Source organism: Saccostrea echinata, unplaced genomic scaffold, assembly GCF_033153115.1.
Source record: "Saccostrea echinata isolate AGI-Se365-2 ecotype Australia unplaced genomic scaffold, CSIRO_AGI_Sech_v1 ptg000019l, whole genome shotgun sequence".
Taxonomy (NCBI): domain Eukaryota; kingdom Metazoa; phylum Mollusca; class Bivalvia; order Ostreida; family Ostreidae; genus Saccostrea; species Saccostrea echinata.
In genome coordinates, this window is record NW_026889768.1 from 3,367,176 (window position 1) to 3,387,500 (window position 20,325).

A 20,325-nucleotide genomic window follows, 5' to 3' on the forward strand; every position below is an offset into this window, starting at 1 on the left:
CTAACCTGAATCGCAATTCCTTTCCTAATGAATGTCTGAATTAAACCTCCATGGTTAAACTTACAGCGATGGGGATGCTTACTAGTTAATTCAATGGTTTTTAAGGTAATCCTATGCAAAAATTGTTTTCTCTACTTTGGCCATATCCTAGAGGCTGACCAAACAAATATAATCTGAATGCTTTCATATCATTTACCTAATTGTGTTATACTTCATAAAAACAGAGAGATTAGAGAGAAAAAAAGAAAGATAACAACAAAGAAGTGACCTAAGCAATACCAGATTGCAGATGCTACTTCAGATAATTTTAAAATTTCAACAAAGAAATACACCCATAAAGAAATACATAAATTAGAGACCTTGTAAAGATAGATCGTATACTTCCATTAGAAAAAATATCTTCACATATAATACTACAATAAAAAGAATTGTCTAAGTATGGTAAAGCTTTCATTACTACCTTTATAGAAATATTAACCATCCTACAATACAATGAAATCTATATGAATCTAAAGTTATCAAACATATTAAAAAAAAGTTTTAACACTTTGATATAAACACTACAATTTAAAGATTCATCAGATTAATTCGTAAATTATCTCTGTGGGCAATCACACTAAGCAGTTCTCACATGCCTCAATAACTCTCTGGGCAATGCCCACAGCTTTTTCAGCTTGCTTCTTGGTAAACCTGTCCCCAGGTAACTGTCCATCTGAGGGGTACCTCATAATGGTGTGGAAATTGGTGATATCACTAGCAAACTTGTTCACTGCATCACGAGCTGAGGCAAGGCAGGGAGAAGCCCATGATAGGGAGGACAGGTCATGGGTAGTCCTATAGGAAGTGGCAATGTTGGCATCCTGACCATACAATACAGCCTTCAGCGCCTTCTCACAAGACTGAAACAAAGAAATATTTCTTTCTTAAAAATAACAAGTGTCCAACTAAAAATATTTTGCTTGATTGCATTCAACCTACTGAAGGCAATCATCAAGAATTCAACCTATTGAAAGCAATGACTCAAAATTTTGACTGTAATTTTTATATGTGCAGAAAGAAAATTAAGTGAAAATTTTAAAGATATATTTATTTATTTAAACAAAAAAAAAATAAAATCATGAATATGTTCAGGCTAAAAAGCCAACTCCAACTTTTTATCAAATAAATCTTTAAAGAACAAATGATTTCAATTCACAATTCAAGCACTGTATATTTTGAATGATGAATTGTATAGCGGATTAATTCCACTAGTTGTAATTTCCTCATTTTCCTCTCTTTTGACAGATCGTGGTTTGATGAATTCGCAGAATTATTGTAAAACTTAAAAATCAAAAGCTTGAAAGGCTTCAATGGTGTCGAACATGAAAAAAAACATCAAAAGTTCTTTCTGAATCTGATACAAAATTTAGACTTTAAACAAAATGTCACAATTACAGTTTGGGGCCTTATGCCATGGTCCGAATAGAGCAGGATTTGAATTGACCAGAAACCATCAAACATGTACATGCTGAAAAGATTAACTGACTGAAAAGTGATGAGTTATCAAGTATAAAGGATTTCATGAATTTATATAATATTATTCTTATTGTCAATGTCTAAGCACTGTTTAAGAGATTCATCTAAACAACATGTACCATGTCTCTGCTAAGACGACACGTTACGACTGGGCTTGGTATACGGTATACTAAAAAATGGAGGAAATGGAGAAATACAGTAATAGAGGTTCAGTTTTTATGATAAAATTGGTTACAAAATTTTACAAGAGGCCCATGGGCCACTTCGCTCACCTGAGCACATTGGCTAGGCAAAAGCAGAGATCAGTTCAGTATTGAAAAGATAACAGGGAGGAGGGGGGCTGAAATTTTAAACTACCTGAGGATGCTTCCATATCAATATAACAAATGGCTTTGTTGTACTTGAGGAGATTCTAAAAAAAAAATTCCCATATATTCCTTTGTAAAAAAATTTGATCCCCCATTGTGGCTCCTCCCTATCCCAGGGGTCATCATTTGAACAAACTTGAATCTACACTACCTGAGGATGCTTCCATATAAATATGACTCATGATGACTTTGATGTCCTTGAGAAGATTCTTAAAGATTTTTCCTTTATATTTCTAAGTAAATTTTTGATCCTCCATTGTGGCCCCGTCCTACCCTCGGGGGTCATGATTTGAACAAACTTGAATCTACACTACCTGAGGATGCTTCCACATGAGTTTCATCTTTCCTGACCCTTTGGTTCTTGAGAAGAAGATTTTTAAAAAGATGCTATTAATTTTTCACTAATTCTTTATTATCTCCCCTTGAAAGAGGGCATGGCCCTTCATTTGAACAAACTTGAATCCCCATCACCCAAGGATACTTTGTGGCAAGTTTGGTTGAAATTGGCCCAGTGGTTCTTGAAAAGAAGTTGAAAATGTTAAAAGTTTACAGACAGACAGACGGGCGCCGGACAAAAAGTGATCAGAAAAGCTCACTTGAGCCTTCGTCTAAGGTGAGCTAATAAAGGTTTAAATTTTGAAAATTGGACGTTTTTAAGTCTTCTTATATTTGCATTTATGCAAGTTTGTGATTATTTTACCGCCTAGTGGGTTTGTTTATTTACATGGTTATTCTTCCGAAATATCACATTCATGTTATTTGGTGCCTTGCTTTCTTCAGAAATTCATCTGCAATAACTATCACATTTTTCTTGTGTAAAAATAAACAAAGTATGTGTGTTTTGTAACAGAATTAACTTGAAATAATTGATGAAATTTTATTTTTAAGTTATCATGCATTCATTGTGAGCATTTTCAAAAACATAGGTAATCAGAGATTACAGAGCTCACCTCAACGAATGTTGTCTTTAAGTAACACACTAAACTAATAATCTAGTAATGTGCATCCCGAGAAGTAATATTTATGCAATTTTGGTCTGATAGGGCTTGCAGTTACTTTGGAATGGACTTATCTAAAAACTTTAAACTAGTCTCTCATCCAGAAAATGTAAGTCAAATCCAGCATCTGAAGCAAGTTTGAGAGTGTTCGTCCCTTGATGCATCATCCATGCAAGTTTGGTTCAGATAGGCCTTATAGTTACTTGGAAATGAGATCTGCTCCAAAAACTTTAACCTGGTCACTCATCCGGAAAATGTAGGTCAGATCCAGCATTCAAAGCAAGTCCAGTAGTGTACATCCTTAGATGTATCATCCATGCAAGTTTGGTTCAGATAGGCCCTATAGTTACTTGGAAATGAGATCTGCTCCAAAAACTTTAACCTGGTCACTCATCCGGAAAATGTAGGTCAGAACCAGCATTCAAAGCATAGTGTACATCCTTAGATGTATCATCCATGCAAGTTTGGTTCAGATAGGCCTTATAGTTACTTGGAAATGTGTTCCAAAAACTTTAACCTGGTCACTCATCCGGAAAATGTAGGTCAGATCCAGCATTCAAAGCAAGTCCAGTAGTGTACATCCTTAGATGTATCATCCATGCAAGTTTGGTTCAGATAGGCATTATAGTTACTTGGAAATGAGATCTGCTCCAAAAACTTTAACCTGCTCCAAAAACATTAACCTGGTCATTCTTTAGCTGAAATTGCAGCAACTGAAACCTTGACAGGTACAATGAAACACACCAGAAGCATCCTCCATGCATCTCTGATTAATATAGGGCATAGAAGTACTTGAAAAGAAAATTGCTCAAAAAACTTTAACCTGGGATGCCGACAGTATTACGTAAGTTCCCCCAACTTCGTTGAGGTGAGCTTAAAATAAATATATTGCTATTGGTATTTTTTTGCGGATGAATCAAGTGACACCTTTGGTTGTATAAACTTGACAAGATGCTAGCTAGATGACGTTTGAGCTCTGCTCACTCGATGCCATAAAAATTTCAAATCTTTTTCCCAATCTGCGGCAATATTCAAACAAGAGGCCCATGTCACACCATTTTCACTTGAGTAACTATGGGCATTCTGTTTTTAATCAGCAGATTTTTTCCTTATATATTCCTATATAAAAGTAAGATAATATATTGTAACCCTGCCCTACCCCCAGCCCCACCCTACCCCCAGGGGTCATGATTTTAACAAACTTGAATCTGAAGATGCTTCCATCTAAATATGACTAATCATGGCTTTGCTGTTCTGTAGAATTTTTTTCCCTGTGTATTCCTATGTAAAACTTTGATCACCCATAGTGGCCCAACCCTTCTCCTGAGGTCAAGATTTGAACAAACTTGAATCTACACTACCTGAGGATGTTGACTTATCATGGCTTTGCTGTTCTTGAAAAGAAGAATTTTAAAGATATTTTTTATTTTCTTTTGTAAAACCTTGATTGCCCATAGTAGCCTCACCCTATCCCTGGGGGGTCTTTGAACAAACTTGAATCTACACTACCTGAGAATGCTTCCATGCTTATAATATGACCAACCATAGCTTTGCTTTTCTTGAGAAGATTTTTCCTATGTATTTCAATTTAAAAGTTTGGTTGAAATTTGCCCAATTTTTTGTTCTTGGGAAGTTAAATATGTGAAAAGTTCTATGACAGATGGATGCTGAACAAAATGTGATCAAAAAAGCTCACTTGAGCCTTTGGCTCAGGTGAGCTTAAACCCTGGGTTACTCAAAATTTCAATATCAGGTGAAAATGCCCAAGGTAACGTTAGTTACCCAGGGGTAATCAACACCTATGACACTTCTGATTTGATCAAACAACTATCATTCGGCTATTTTAAAGGCGCCTGGACACAGTTGCATTGTTTACAATTTTATATGTCTATTTTATTCAAAAAAATAACTTTAGTTTAATGATTTGAACTTACATGAGTATTCCAAGAATTCATTGTCAATGACATTCTTCAGAACATCACGTTAAACACCTGTGTTTTTTGTAAACAGGGCACGAGCTCTGTTATTGTTAGTGTTTTAAGTTTTACTGGGTGTGTTCAATTTGTTTAATCTGCACACATCACTGAGCACAGACTGACAATACTGGTGAGTTGATTTTGCTTTCTCACATTTCTACTCTGAACTTTCTGGATTATAGTTTTCATATTTTTCATTAATACACAACAAAATTTCTACTTTTCTTAAGTATTATGGATACAGTTTACTTTGTGAAAGTGCAACGATATGTGTCAATCAAACGTGTCCCGAAAATTTTTGTTTTAATAATTTCCAGATAAAACAATTTTCTTAACACACTATTAATATGATTTGGTGTGAAATGCTCTAGCAACATATGTCATAATATTATTTAGAAAATTTTAGAAAATATGAGCTTCATATCTGTGACCCTGCAATTTAAAATGACAGGTTCAACTCTTAATTACTGAATGACTATGTGATATACTCGTACCTGTCCCACTGATAACCTAGACTCATATCCCCTATAACCTATTCTCTATTTCTTGAATTCACAGATTTATTGTGCATGCAAGCTGCCCTAATGAAAAGTAGGCAGGAGTGTATGAATGTAATTCATCCTCTTAAAGAAATTATATTATCAATACTTGACTGACTGTGAATATACCTAGCCTTCTTGAATTCTTCTGGAACAGTAATGTGTTAACATACCTGATGAGACATATAGCAGACCCAGTTCCAGATTTTCACAGTACTGGAATCCTGTTGTTCACCAGTTCTGAGTACGTCAATTGCTGCCCGACAATCATACTTGGACTGCCTCAACCATTGAAGACCAACAGCTGGTTGTGGATCAGGTGGTTTAGGCATATATGTAGATCTGCTATAATACCCACCACTGAAATACCCGCCGTGTCTTCTGTTCTGATGCCGCCTACTCCCACAGCTGTTTACATTTTCTTGAAAACGGTGCCACTCATTCTGAGATGTTCTGTAATGATAAGATGATCCTCCCCCACTGTATCCCGCTGTGTAGTCTTCTATTTCTATTTCTCCTCGTTCCAACTTTCCAATGATATCAAGAATAAACTGAGTGACTTCTTTTGCCAGATCAGTGTTTCCAGGATTTTTATCTGGATGCCATTGCAGAAGCAATCTTTTAATGATTGCCCTTCTCTCTGTTCTTGGTAACTTCCATGCAGCGATCAACATTCTTTTTATATCAGCAAGGATCCGAGCATGGCCTGTGCTTTGCTTCTTAATCCTGTCGGTACTAAATGGTACCAGGTCTGTTGTCTGTTCCTCAGCCTTGCGAACAAATTTGTAAAGTTTAATTGAGCTCACTGATATTTCTTTTGTACCATTAAACACAGTATAATGAGGGAACACAGCATCATCATCTTTTTCTATTACACGAACGTAAATAAATTCGGAGTCAAGCACCAGTATATTATCCTCACTATCAACATCAATAAGGGGGTCAAATACTTCATATGCTACAATATCTCCCTCTTGAAAATCACAAAATGTGTTATCAAGTGTATCATGGAGATCAATGGGTACATGTGACCCCAAAGCAGGTGACCAACTTTTCATTTGTAATTGAATTTGGTGTTTCTTACAAACCTCTACAATGTCAATATCTGAATCACAAATCAGGAGTTCAGCAATGAAATCTCCATCCTGATATGATATAAGCATCCTCTTAGGCACACACAGACAGACAACCTGACTAAGTTTGGATTTCCATGCCTTAAAGCACTGTTGAAAGGAAGTCCAAAGCGGATTCATTTTCAAATAAATCACAATTCCACCATCAGTCTTTGTGTAATAAATTTGCTTGTTTATACGAGTTTTATCTATCAGCATTTGATTTTCATTGTTTTTCAGGACTGTCTGAAGAGAAGTAACTTGTTTAAAACGAACATTCTGGAGTGCCCTTGTAATGCTACTTTTTTGTTGCTGGTTCACACCTGCTTCTAATTTTGTCTGAATGTAGGTGATAATTCCTTCCACGAAAGCTTCAGACTGGAAAATTCTCCTCAGCCTTGAAATATGCTCATCAGCTTCACATTCATTCCCTATATCAGTAACCTCATGAAAAAGTCCAAATAGTGATTTGGGTCTGAATTGATCTGGTAGATTCTTGAGCAAATCTGTTTTTTGCATCGAGTCTATCTTTACATATTGGACTGTAGATTCTCCAGCTAATCTTGTTTTAAAAGACGGTCTATCACACAAAATGAGCTCTGTCGAAAGCACTAGCTTGTTATCCTCTGAAGGCAGATATAAATCAACCAGTTGTGGGATCTGTCTGGAATCAAGGTTTTCAGCTTCTAGGCACTTTAACAAGTCCTTCAATGCTTTTTCCGCAACCTTAATCTCATCTGGTGCCATCGTCTTTGAAGATGTTTTTCTATGCAGCGAGTTAAACAAACGCAGGTAATGGTAAAATCCTGGATGATTCTCAACACCAATCTGTCTAAACATTTCATAAAATTTGCCAAATCTTTCAGGTCCACTATGCAGGTAACCCCCTATACACTTTTTTGTGTCAAGATGCAAAGCAACTTCATATGGACAGAGGAATTCATCTGTACAGTGATTATAGATAAATGGTGTTTCAGTAAGACCCCTCTTCAGCTCCTGTATGAGAAAATTTCGACTTGGAGAATAGGACAACAGTCTGTCCAACTCTGTGTACACACATTCCATCAATTTAAGTTTCAATGAATTCTCCGTGCACTTATCAGTTTTTAATTTAGCACAAAGTTTGTGAATATGATTAATCACATCATTGACATTAGGAACCTTTCTGATCCCCAGAATGTCTTTATCTACTTTTCCAACTATTTTCTCAGGAACAACAATGCACTGTGACCAAATAAGTTCCCATCCTTTTGAAAATACTGATCCTTCAAAACAAACAAATCTATCATTCCCACACTGAGGTAGTATTTCTGCATGTGTTTCTGGGACTTCAAAAGGAAGCACACAATTTATTTTCCTGAACTTTCTCATGAAAGCTGAAAATTCATATTTTAGTTTCTTTTCTTGGAATATGTAATTCAAAAGAACCCTAGACTTTCTTTTAACAAGCTCATCAAAGCTAGTTGAGTTTTCAATCTGACTACCAAAATCCAGCAACATCTCAAATGGCACGTCTTTCTTGATCCCAGCAAATTCCATAAAATCTTCCCATTCTGAGTCATGGAACTCTGCAGGTAATAAATCAGTTTGTGAGCAAAGAAGATAACAAACCTCTAAATATGGTGAATAGAAGTTGCAAACTCTCTGAAGTGCTCCTGTTTCTTCATTTTCTATCCATTTTATGTCCAAAATCAATTCCCTCATCATTTCTGATCTCTCTCCTGAATACATTTTTGTATTTTTGATGTGTTCCATATGAGTCCTGATGATAGGGTTGTCTAAATAATTTGCCTTGGGTAGCAAAATATCGACATAGAAGTCTTCCTGTTTCAAATAATCAATTCCAAAATCTTCCAGGAAGTCTTTCCTTCTGAGGAGAGTAATTCCCAAATATTGACACATCATAGGTAAATTATCTTGTGGAAAATCATCCTCATCTTTCAGACAAATTGTTTTCCTTTCTAAAGGTAAATTGGTCACCATTCCATCAAGAGTTTCAAATAAACAAATGTCTCGGAAGAGAGCCAGAATTTTCCCATCTTTTTCCTTCACTTCAGAATGCAGCTTAGCCAAAAGAAACATTAAAACTTGACTTGCAAGGGTTGTGGATATGCAAGCACAATACCTTCTTCTGTGATACTGAAACAATCTCAGAACATTGTGAGGTGTTGACTCAGAAGCACATATGTAATTTGCAAGTCCCTTGCATTTAAAGGACTCTAGCTTCAGTAATCTTGGAAAATCTATGCTTGGCATAACTTGTGACATTGTTCCATCTTTCCATTCGAAGTTGGTACTCAAAACAGCATCAGCCAAGCAGAAAGGATATAAATAATATTCTCCTGTTCTGTTTTGAGTGGGAACTAGGCACCATTCAGAGAGATAGTGGATGCAGTCTTTGGCTACCTCTTTTTTGCTGTTGTTTGTTGAAGCAAGGAATGTCCACACCTCTTTAATCCATGGCTCTTCTAAATCACCAAGATTCCATGACACTGGATCCTCACTCTTGTAGTAACCATTGATATTATCTTTCAAAAGTTCTGCAAAGCGAGCTATAGTCAGTCTCTGGATACATGGACTATTTTCAAGACTTTTTTCGAAAACAGGAACTAGTGCAATATTCAAAAAGGCATTCTTTGAATCTTTCAGCAAATGACAGAATTCAGAGACTATTTTTGGTGATAACCCAGAAAAACAGGTCAATATCCCACTATCCAAAACACATAATGGAATTCCCTCAAGGTGACTGATATGTTTTCCATTTTGAAAGCAATAAGACAACAAAGTCTGAACATTTGTCACATCTTTCAGTACTGATGACTGAATGTTCACATCTACAGAGTCTATTCTACACTTGTCTTTATAGTCACTGTTCCATGATAGCAAATACTGAAGCACATCAGGAGCTTCTATTGCTTTAGGAATAAATCCAGTGTCTTCACAAGATGCAATGGACATTTTAATGCTTTGGAGTATCTCATATGTTGAATTCAGGAGTTTAAGACCAAGCATCTTAAAGATTTTTGTAATTTCTGCACTTCTTTTTTTAAGCATTTGGATCTTTTCCAAGTGGGAATCCTCAGACTCATACCTGTTACCATCTGCAAGCTCTTTAGTTTCAATTGTCAACTGCTCTTCCAGCTGGTTAAAATATGCAGGGAATCTCTGCTCCTGGTTTTTCAGAGGCACAAAAGCAATTGCTGATTTTCCCTGGTCTGTAATAGTTTCTCTGGCGAGAATGAAGTCTGTGTCCCTCATTGATGTAATTGTTTCATCATCTAACAGGACAGGAAACAGAGCAATGTCATACAAGACCACTTTATGATAAAGCATTTTGGCCACTGTTTTCCATATATCATCTTTTATTCTGTCAATGACCGGGAAAAAACTGTTGTACACATCAATATTGTCAGCATGAATGCCCTGCAACCCAGGAAATAGGATTTCCTTGAGGAACTGCAAAGAGGTGATGTATGCAAATGGTAAGATTTCACTTAATATCAATTCATTCCATGAGCCTTTTACAGTGTGTTGGTATTTTCCATCATCTCTCCAAATATTTGTTCTGCTTGAATTCAGAGCAAAGTGTCCATTGATATGGACTGGTAGGCCAGTGCTACATTGTAAAGGCAAAAAACAAAATGCCCTCAAGGTCTCCAAATTTTCTGGTGAGTTTGTTGCCACCTCTGCTGAATCACTATCACATTCACAGGAGACTTCCACAACACTTGTTTCCATCTCTATGGAATCACTGATAGACTCTTGTGTCAAACATGCTGCAATACCAGCTCTTGGTGAAAGATTTACGGTCTTTGTCTTGTAACCGAATCTCAACTCATCTGTCAAGGAATTCTTTGTCATTGTCCCAAACACTCTTGATACAGCCCAGGTTTCATTCCATTTTCTGCCTTCAGCTTTCCCTTTGATGTCAATGCAATAATTACAAGAAAATCCACACTGCTCACCAAGAATTTTTTGTCCCTTTTTCAATGACAGCAACTCTTCCATACATTTTGACTGAAATAATCTCATGTCAGATGAATCCTTTTCATGAACAAATGCAGCACTTACTTCACATCTAGTTGAAATCTGTTCATCTTCTATCTCTGACAACTTAATACATCTCACATTGTTCAAGAAAAGCAGGGATTTAGACATTTCCTTTTCAAATGCCCCTAAAATATTAGACATTCTTTCATCATTGACCTCTTCTTTTGTGATTTCTGACTTGTCTGCTGCTTCTTCTGTGCGTAGGGGGAAACGGAACCAGGTTCCTGAAGATGCTGGAAGAATATCCTGCAGATAGGTTTTGTAGGTTCCTGAATAGTTCTCTTTTACACAACTGAGATCATCAACTCTAAGTCCAGGGCTTTCTGGAGTTGCATCTGGAACATATCTGCAATGTGGATCAAACATAATCAAGGTTCCACCATTTGGGGTTTTCTCTCCTTTTGACAAGAATGATGGAGCATCAGTGATGTGGTAAACAGCATTAAATCCTATTCCAAACTGGCCAGTTTTATTGGGATCATCAGATTTACTCCCTTCTCCAAGTCTTGATATTCCCTCGATATCTTTTTCTGAGAAACTAGAATCATTGAAGACAACAAGAGCTGGTCCTTGAATGCTTTTCATGGATTCATCAAATAATCCCTCTTCAGGATGGTTTCGTTTGTCATACACGAAGTGTATTTCTGTTGCTCCAGCATCATCAGCATTTTGCAGAAGTTCATTTAGTATTGAAATGTCACACGGATAATCCTCCAAAATATTGTGAAGTCTCGTGACAAGTTTTTCTTTTTGTCCAAAGGGCATACCAGAGGAAAATTTTCTGATGTACTTTGCACTTCTAGACTGCACACTGAATTTCTTGCACACTGTAATTCTTAGATCTGCATGAGTGAATATTAGGTTTCTGTCATTTATTTTGTCATTTCCATCCTCAAAACACAAATCCTTTGGTTTTCTCATTATTCCCTTCCGGTCAGGCAGAAGGAACTCTTTCACAAGTCTGCTGCCATCCAACAAATTGAACAGTTTGACAACAGCATTTAGATTTTCCACAGCTTTCCCTTCTACCATCTCAATGCTTTCTAAAATGTTTACAATGAAATCTGATTCCACAAACTGATGAACACCAACACTCAGCAAGAAATTTTCATAGTCAGACCATTTACTATCAATTTTGTAAATATAAGGAGAAACATCATCTGTGATGCCAAGTGAAGTACGGCGTGGTTCCACCAACTCACAGGACTGTGTAAGTATACAAGGCAAAGTCTGGAAACTTTTCAAGTCTTCTAATGAAACACAGTTGTTCAAATATTCATACACAGCTTCACATATTCTCCTCAAATTGTTTTCTGTTGAACTTGGTACATTATTTCCCAATTCTGAAACAGTTTTAAGCTGGCAAATTACAAGGTCTTGCTCCACATCTTCTGAAGACTTCATGGAAAGATTTCTAAATAAGTCGTACCCTGATTCCTGTATGATGTTTTCGTCCAAAATTTTCTGTACGTTTCCAATCAAGTACTTACAGTTCATCCTGAACAACTTGTCAGGAGCTGCAAATTTACAGTCTTGGCTGGAACCCCACTGGCATGGCCAATCACTTGGTTCTTTCATCACTGGTAGAAACGGAATCCCCTTGATTTTCTCAAGTACACTTTGTGACGGATTGATTCGTGTGATATATTTCAGAATTGCTATGCACCTCTTTCTTGCTAAATCAGAATCATTCTGTGCACAAACATGTATGCTATGCACTCTTTCAAGAAGCATTCCATCAGGCAAATGGTTTGTATTCATTCCAAGGTCCACCAGGGCCTGTTTGACAACATCTGACAACATGAATTCATCTTTAGGAAATCTGTTGTCAGAAACACAGAAAAGTTCATGCAAATCTGAAGTTGGGTCAATTAAATCCGAAGGTTTTCTAAGTAATCCTTCTGGCTTTGTTGGAATGCATTTAATTTCTTTCATTTTCTCTAGGACTTTTCCATTTCCACTCCTGAGAATGCGCCTCAGAAGACAGCTGCGTACTTCTTTTCTTTTGTCAGAGTTCCAAAATTTGTCCTGAAGATTTACAAGGAAAACAGATGTGAAAAAATTCTCTTCACTGCAGATTTGTTTGTCCAAGTAACTCTCACAGCCAGCCTCCTTAAATTCATTTTGTATATCAAGAGGCATGTGCATCACTTGCCTTCCAAAAGGATTAAACTGCTTCAGACACTGGAAAGCAGTTTTTCCCACATCTGGATCATCTTGCAAAGTAAAATCCAGAAAGACACATTCACCAAGAGAGACCTTTTCAAATGGATTTCCATCTTGATAAAATACTTTGCATTCACTCTGGGAAACATCTTTATAGAATGCAGATACCAAAGGGTTGAAGGGATTTCCTTCAAAAGACACAGGCCACACTGCTGAATACTCTGCTGGTACATTGGAGCTTTGGATGTTTTCAAGCATGTTTATGTATGCTGTGCTCAGTGCTGTTGACATCAATGACTGGTTCCAATCTGCTCGCTTTTCTCTTTGGGTTACATCTTTGGATGGAGACACAATTCTTTTTCTACTCTGTTCTACTGCAAAACAGCCATTGAGATGAGCTAAAGTTTGGCTTTCTTGTGGAAGTGGAAGGAAGCAGAACACATGTCCAGTATTGTAGAATCCATACGGGGCATTACTTTGATTTCTGTCAAGTGAGAAAGAGAGAGGAATAGCTGTACTGGCTACTGGAAGTGACCCCTTCAGTTCTTGTTCAATATCTGATACAGCCCAAGACACCATCCAGTTAGAAACTGATCCAGTCATGGTATTTTCATAATCTCTTCCAAAGAACTTTTCAACACCACTGCTGTTCACTTGTACATTGATGCCAATATTAAAAGTCTCCACATATCTCTTTTCTCCCTCTGTTTCTAAATCTTTGGCCTTTTCAAGAAGGTTTGTACATTGTAATTCTCCACTCCTTTCAACCAAGTATAACAGGCAACATCTTTCAGGGTCATCAGCCTGAAGAGAGTACAGTTTAATCTTCTCAACATTTTGTGTAAACAGCAACAGATTGCCAGCAGATTCCATGAATTTCTTTATGATACACACAACATCTCCACATCTGTACTCTTCTGAGGATATGCTGTTGGTTTCATCTTTGGCCTGTGTAGCTGTACGCAAGGGAAGTCTGAAGAGAGTGCCATCATATTCCTCCTGATTTCTCTCTGCTGAAAGATCACAATTGAAAATTTTATTGTAAGGCATGAACTGCTTTTTGAATTTGCTCACCACCTTTGAAATGGGAATGCGAAGACCAGGTTTTGATTTGTCCTTGATAGCTTTTCCAAGATGTATAGTTCTTGGGTCAAAGAAAACAATGTACTTTCCACTGATGATGCTAGGGACATCCGTGATGTTATACACAGAACAGAATCCTAATCCAAATTTTCCAATCTTTGTGTTCTCCAATTTTTTGGTTCCACCTCCAAGTTTAATGATATTCTGAAAATCCTTGTCTTCAAATTTAGCATCATTGTAGAACCAAAGGGCAGGTCCCTGACACTCTTCCATACCTTTGTCAATCAAACCAGTTCTTGCCTGTACATTTTGCCTTTCATCGTAAAGTATTTTCATACAACTTGCTCCTGCATCATCAGCATTTTGTAGCATTTCCTTGAACACAGAAAGTCCATCAGCATACTCCTCTAAAAGATTTCTAATCCTTGTTGTAAGTGGTTCTACTTGCCCCCATTGTTCAAATTCCAAATCTTCAATCCCTCCACTTTCCATTACTCTGCGTGTCAAGGATGAAACACCAAGGCACTCGGCAACAGACTCTCTGACCATTTCATGTACAAAATGAAGCTCCTCATTTGCATCTTCTTTGCCATTTCCTTCCAAGTCTGGAAATTCAATGTGTTTGTCATCTGTGTAGGTACACTCTTGGGCTGGTTTCAGTACCAGTTGCTCGGTTTTTGTCTGAACTGGAAAAAGGATATGAGACAGTTGCTCCTTAGACAACTCATCATAATTTTTGTTTAAAATTTCCAAGATAGCAACCAAGATATGCAAATCTCTTTCGATCTCGGTTCTTTCTCGGGGGCTATCAATACAGTTGTGGTGGTCTCTGATTTTTTCCTGAACCAGTATGAGATCTTCAGTAGTCAAACACTCTTTGCAGCCTATGTGAATAAAGAAGTTTCTCATTTCAGCCTTATCTGTCCAGCATTCACTCAGTTGATACATGTAAGGCTCTAATTGTATTTGGAAAGTATCACTCAGAAATTCTATATATACATTTTGGCTCTTTGTGAATGATAATTTAGTTGGAACAATGTCTAGCTGTTTCAATTCAGCAGGGTCTATGGCCTTCAGCTTGGGTGCCAGAAAATCAAACAACTCTTTTAGCATCCATTCATACTCCAAAGGTTGCTTTAAGTCTTTGTACTTTTCTGCCAAGTGTTTTAACTGTTGAATAGCTAGATCTGTGTTTGGGGTCTGTAGTAAACACTGTAACACCTCTTGGGTTTGATCACAATCAGAAATAAAACATACAGAGCCAACTACTGAGCTGTTTTCTTGAGAGCATGCATCAATGGGTTTGCAGACCTTCTTTTCTTCACCCTTCCAATCCATTTGCTTTGGATATCTGTCTGGTCTCTTTCTCATCACTGGCATCCAACACTTTTGCTTCACTTCCTCAATGAACTTGTTAAATTCAAAATAATGCTGCAGGTTACCAATGAACTTGAGGACAGCATTTGCCTTCCTTTTACGTTTGGCACAGTCTAATTTTGCCTCAGTTGTCTCCATAAATGTGACGGTCTCCAATAGATCTGCTGCAGTAATATCTGCTGAGGTTTTCATCTTCAATTTTTGTAACTTCCAACAGTCTACAGATTTCTTTGGAAAACGACTTTTTTCCTCTCCTTGGAAAAGTTCACACATTTCCCTATCAGTTGGATAAAACAAGTCTTCTGGAGCTTTCAACTCATTATCTCCAGTTTTAAGAAATGGAATGCTGGATGCTATCTGTAACTGTGTTCCAGATGTGGAGTCATTAAGTCTCTCCATAAAATAATTCATAAACAAAGCAACTTCCTCTGGTTTATAAATTTTATGGCTTGAAATTGCACACAGGGTCTCTTCCATCAGTCTTTGTTCCTCAAATTTTCGACATCCCAAACTGTCAGCCAGAGAAAGACCTAGAAACCTGCCATCAATCAACAGAGTGGGGTACTTGACTGGGAAATTCTCCAATGATCCAGGAGCAATGCCTTGAACCTTGTCCACGGAATAAAGGTCAGCACCTGCTTTGTGTGAATTAGAAACTGGAAATAATTTCAATCTCTGTAAGAAACTCTTTATGGAATTTGTCAATTTTTGTGGGTTGCTTTTTCCCAAGAATGCAGCAAAACACTTCCTTGTGTTCACTGGCAGTTGATTGATCTTTCCAATATAACTCTCACGGTTTTTAAAAGCTTTTTCTAAAACTTTACAAACATCCTCTGCTCTTGGATATGCTATATATTTGGTCAAAATTTCATCAGGGAGAAATGATACTGCTTCCAATAAACTTACACCACAAATTTCCAGAACTTCTTTCACCTCAACAGGAAGTGGAGGCAGGCCCTGAAACCGTGCAAGCATATAGTCTCCCTTCAAAGAATACAGACTGTGAATAACAGACTTTCCATTCTTCGATTCTGGTAAAATTGGAAGTGTTTCAACTTCTGGAATCAAATCTTGATTTTCAGATAAAAAAGACCAAACCCTTTTAATCCACGTTGTCAAATTTTGCCTGTTTGTGTTGTCTAGTAGAGTGGATGACAGAATCCCTTGTGCTTCCACAGATGCTTCCAGTAATTGTGGAAAATCATTTGGACTCCATTTCTTTAAAAACTCTAATTAGAAAAAAAGAAAGACTGTAAGAAGTGTGTAGATATACATATAAAAAGAAAGAGGCAGACATTTGGGCACTGTTGAAAATGTAACTTAAGAATAAAACAAGAAGCCCAAGGGCAACATTGCTCACCTGAGCACAATGGCTAGAAAAAAGCAGAAATCATTTTATTTTTGAAACAAGAGGCCCAAGGGCTTAACGGTCACCTGAGTATAATACAACAATTTAGAGGATAAAATAAACTGATAGATGAAGCTTTGTTACCAAAAAGCAAGAGAAATATGATGATCAGGATCAATGAAATAATTAGTCTAGTATTCAGTAACAACTCATACATTAAATTCTAAGCTATCTTCCATTTAGCACTATCACCATGCAGACTATCAACAAACTATTATTTCTTCTATACTACTTTTAACCCCATATTGTGACCTCTTACATTGGCCTCTCTTCATCTTTGAAGAACATTTATTAGGTTATTTTTGTCTCATTTTTATTTGTTTATCATTTACATGTCTACCTAATCATTAAAACTATGAAAGTACTTTTTGTATTATACAATAAAATTTTTTTTTTTGCATAATTCTCTATGCTATTAACTTTCAAATACATTATTTACAGTGATTAATTATCAAAAGTGAATGACAAAGGGGAATAACTTCTCTCAGTTGAATACAAATTAATAGAGCAATGGCCAAAACCAGAACACTCAACCATATGGTCCTGATGTTCAAAAATCTGGTAAAAATATCCTTGCTTGTTAAAACTTTTATTCTGTTTGCCTTTGATATGCCAGGGAGCAGAGCAGAGCAGAGATTTTCAAAGAAATAATGCATTTTCACTATAGATTCAACACAGCACTACCCAACACTAAAACCCATGTCCGAGGGTCATGAAATTCACAAATTTGGTAGAGGTACCCTCATCATCATAAGCATTCACTTAGTTGAAGATTTTCAAAGAATGAACACATTTCCACTTTCTTATCAATATACCCCCCCCCCCTCCCCCCAAGTTTTAAAAATTTTGTAAAAGCACAATTTAATGTTCATCATAACTATGCACTTTGTTTATCTGCTTGACATTAAAAGGAGGAGACAGGATTATTTAACAGAATTAATGCATTAACACTATGTAATCAAAAGAGCCCCATCCTTACACCAGAACATCTGCCTTAGGGGCCATGAAACTCACAATTCTGGAAGAAGCACTCTCGTTTATCTTAACTATATACTTAGTTTGCTTTATAACCAGGAGCAGAAAAGAATATTTTCAAAGAAATTAATAGAGCCCCCCTCTCCCCAACCATGTGGCCATGAATTTCACAATTTTGGAAAAAGCTTCACTGCTCATCATAACCATGCACTTAGTTTGTTTAAATAATACCAAGGAGCAGAGAAGAAGATTTTCAAAGAATTAATGCATTTTCACTATATAATCAATAGAGCCCCACCCTAACACCAGAACCCCTGACCCAGGGGCCATGAAATTCACAATTTTGGAAAAGGCATCAGTGCTTATCATAACCATGCACTTAGTTTGTTTAAATAATACCAAGGAGAAGAGAAGAAGATTTTCAAAGAAATAATGCACTTTCACTATATGATCTATAGAGCCCCACCCTGGCATCAGAACCCCTGACCCTGGGGCCATGAATTTCACAATTTTTCACTTATTACAATCATGCCAACAGTTTGACTGCTTGATGTCCAAGAGTAAAGAAGAAGATTTTTAAAAGATTGCATCAATTTTGGTGGTTTATTCCCACCCCTGGGGCCCCAGGGGTCAGGAACCATGAAATTCACAATTTTTATTCCCCTTCACCCAAAGATGCTATATGCCAAAATTGGTTGAAATTGGTTTCCCGGTTCTAGAGAAGAAGTTGAAAATGTTCAAAACAGATAGCAATAGGTCACCTGAGTGACTCAGGTGACCTAATAATTAAATATACAATTGATCACAAATACCCCCCCCCCCCTCCTCAGGAATAAGCATGATTTATTCACACTGACTCTACACTAACTGAGGGTGCTTTCATATTTCTTTGACTAATCATGGCTTAAGAAGCTTTTTTTTCTCTATATGTTTGATCTTCTATTGTGTCCCTGCCCTGCCCTATCCCCAGGGGCCATCGTTTGAAAAAACTTGAATATACCTTACCTGTGGATGCTTCTGAATTAATATGACTAATAATGGATTTGGAATTTGCTATTCTTGGGAAGAAGATTTTTAAAGATTTATTCTCATGTAAACTTTGATCACCAATTATGGCCCCTCCCATCCCTTGTGGGTCATGATTTGAACAATCTTGAATGTAAACTACCCGAGGATGCTTCCATATAAATATGTATAATCACTGCTTTACTGTTCGTGAGAAAAAGATTGATAAAGATTTTTCATATGTATACCTGCATAAAAATTTGATTTCCCACTGTGGCCTCTCCAGCCCCAAAGGGGTCGTGATTTGAAAAAACTTGAATTTACACTACCTGAGGATGCTTCCATATCAATATCATCAATCATGGCTTTGCGGTTCTTGAGAAGGAGATTTTTAAAGATTTTTCCAATATATTCTAATGTAAATTTTTTTTTGCTCATTGTGAGCCCACCCTAACCCCAGTGGTCATGATTTGAACAAATTTGAATCTTCACTACCTGAGGATGCTTCCATATAAATATGACCAACCATAGTTTTGTTGTTCTTGAGAAGAAGACTTTTAAATACCCCCACCCAATTTTCACTATTTCTTAGTTATCTCCCCTTGGAAGAGGCTGTAGCCCTTCATTTGAAAAAAAATTGAATTCCCTTTACCCAAGGATATTCTGTGCGAAGTGGGTTAAAATTTGTCCAGTGGTTCTGGAGAAGAAGGTGAAAATGTGAAAAGTTTATGACAACAACGACGACAGACAACGGACAAATTTTGATCAGAAAAGCTCATTTGACCCCTCGGCTCAGGTGAGCTAAAAAATAATAAATCAAGTACATGCTTAATCATCACTTACTTGTTTGAATTGTCATCAATCTGGTTTTCATTTCATTTCTCATATCAGATAGCAATTGTTTCTCTAACTCTGGAAATAAGTTAGCTTCACCTTCTGAGCATAAATACAGAGTTCCTGTGGACACTAGAGACACAAAGTGGGTCTTGTCATTTGTTGGCAACAGTTCCAGTTGCTTCCATACTTCTTGGCGACCATATTCTAAGAAGTAACCCAGAAGTACTACTTTGGTGGATCTATTCTTCTCTTTATATCGGTGATCCTTGAGCAAAAGATTGGCTACATATTCTGTGCTAATAACCCTTGGCTGGATTTCAGGTAGAAATCTGTACTCTGTATGTGACTCCACTAAAATTCTCAGATGCTTTGGCAATATGACTAAGTTTTCACCGTACTCTTTGATCAATTCTATCACTACATCCTTTGTTTTCTCTGCTACTTCTCTTTCTCTGTCAACAAAAACATCAAATACAGCCTGTTCATAACTAACCCAAGTTTTCTCTTGCTTCTCAGTCTGGAAGATATTCATTCTGAGGACACTTTCCATGACAGGCTGAAGGAGGAGTTTCCACAATGCACTATCAACTTTCTGAGCATCAGGCAAACAGCAGTAGACAATCTCTCGTGGACTACCTTCCTTGAGAAGATCCTCGATCAGCTTTATATACGCTTGAGATATTACTTCTTTAATCAGTCGCTCATTCCATTCTATGTTTTTATCTCTCTTACCAACCTGCCCTGCTGTGGCTTGTAAAACATGATCCCGAGCTTGATCCAGGTTAAAGAACCCGTTCACATGCACAGGCAGATTGGTCAAACTACTGGACTGAAAAGGCAAAGGCAGAAAACAGAACACATGAGCATTAAATGATTCCTCCATCTGTAGAGGATACGCTACTCCAACAAATGGTGC

General features: G+C 37.1%; 1 protein-coding gene across 1 annotated transcript in view; it reads right to left on the reverse strand.

The window, feature by feature from the left end:
* Window positions 1-481: 481 nt before the first annotated feature.
* Window positions 482-20,325, reverse strand: part of LOC133189677 (sacsin-like) — a 54,689-nt gene continuing 34,845 nt past the window's right edge. The window contains exons 7-9 of the mRNA XM_061325075.1: window positions 19,416-20,325; window positions 5,570-16,413; window positions 482-899 (exon numbers count right to left, since the gene is read on the reverse strand). The exon at window positions 19,416-20,325 is cut by the window's right edge and continues 431 nt beyond it. Of these exons, the coding sequence (XP_061181059.1) occupies window positions 612-899; window positions 5,570-16,413; window positions 19,416-20,325 (12,042 nt within the window). The 3' untranslated portion in view covers window positions 482-611. The remainder of the gene's footprint in view (window positions 900-5,569; window positions 16,414-19,415) is intronic.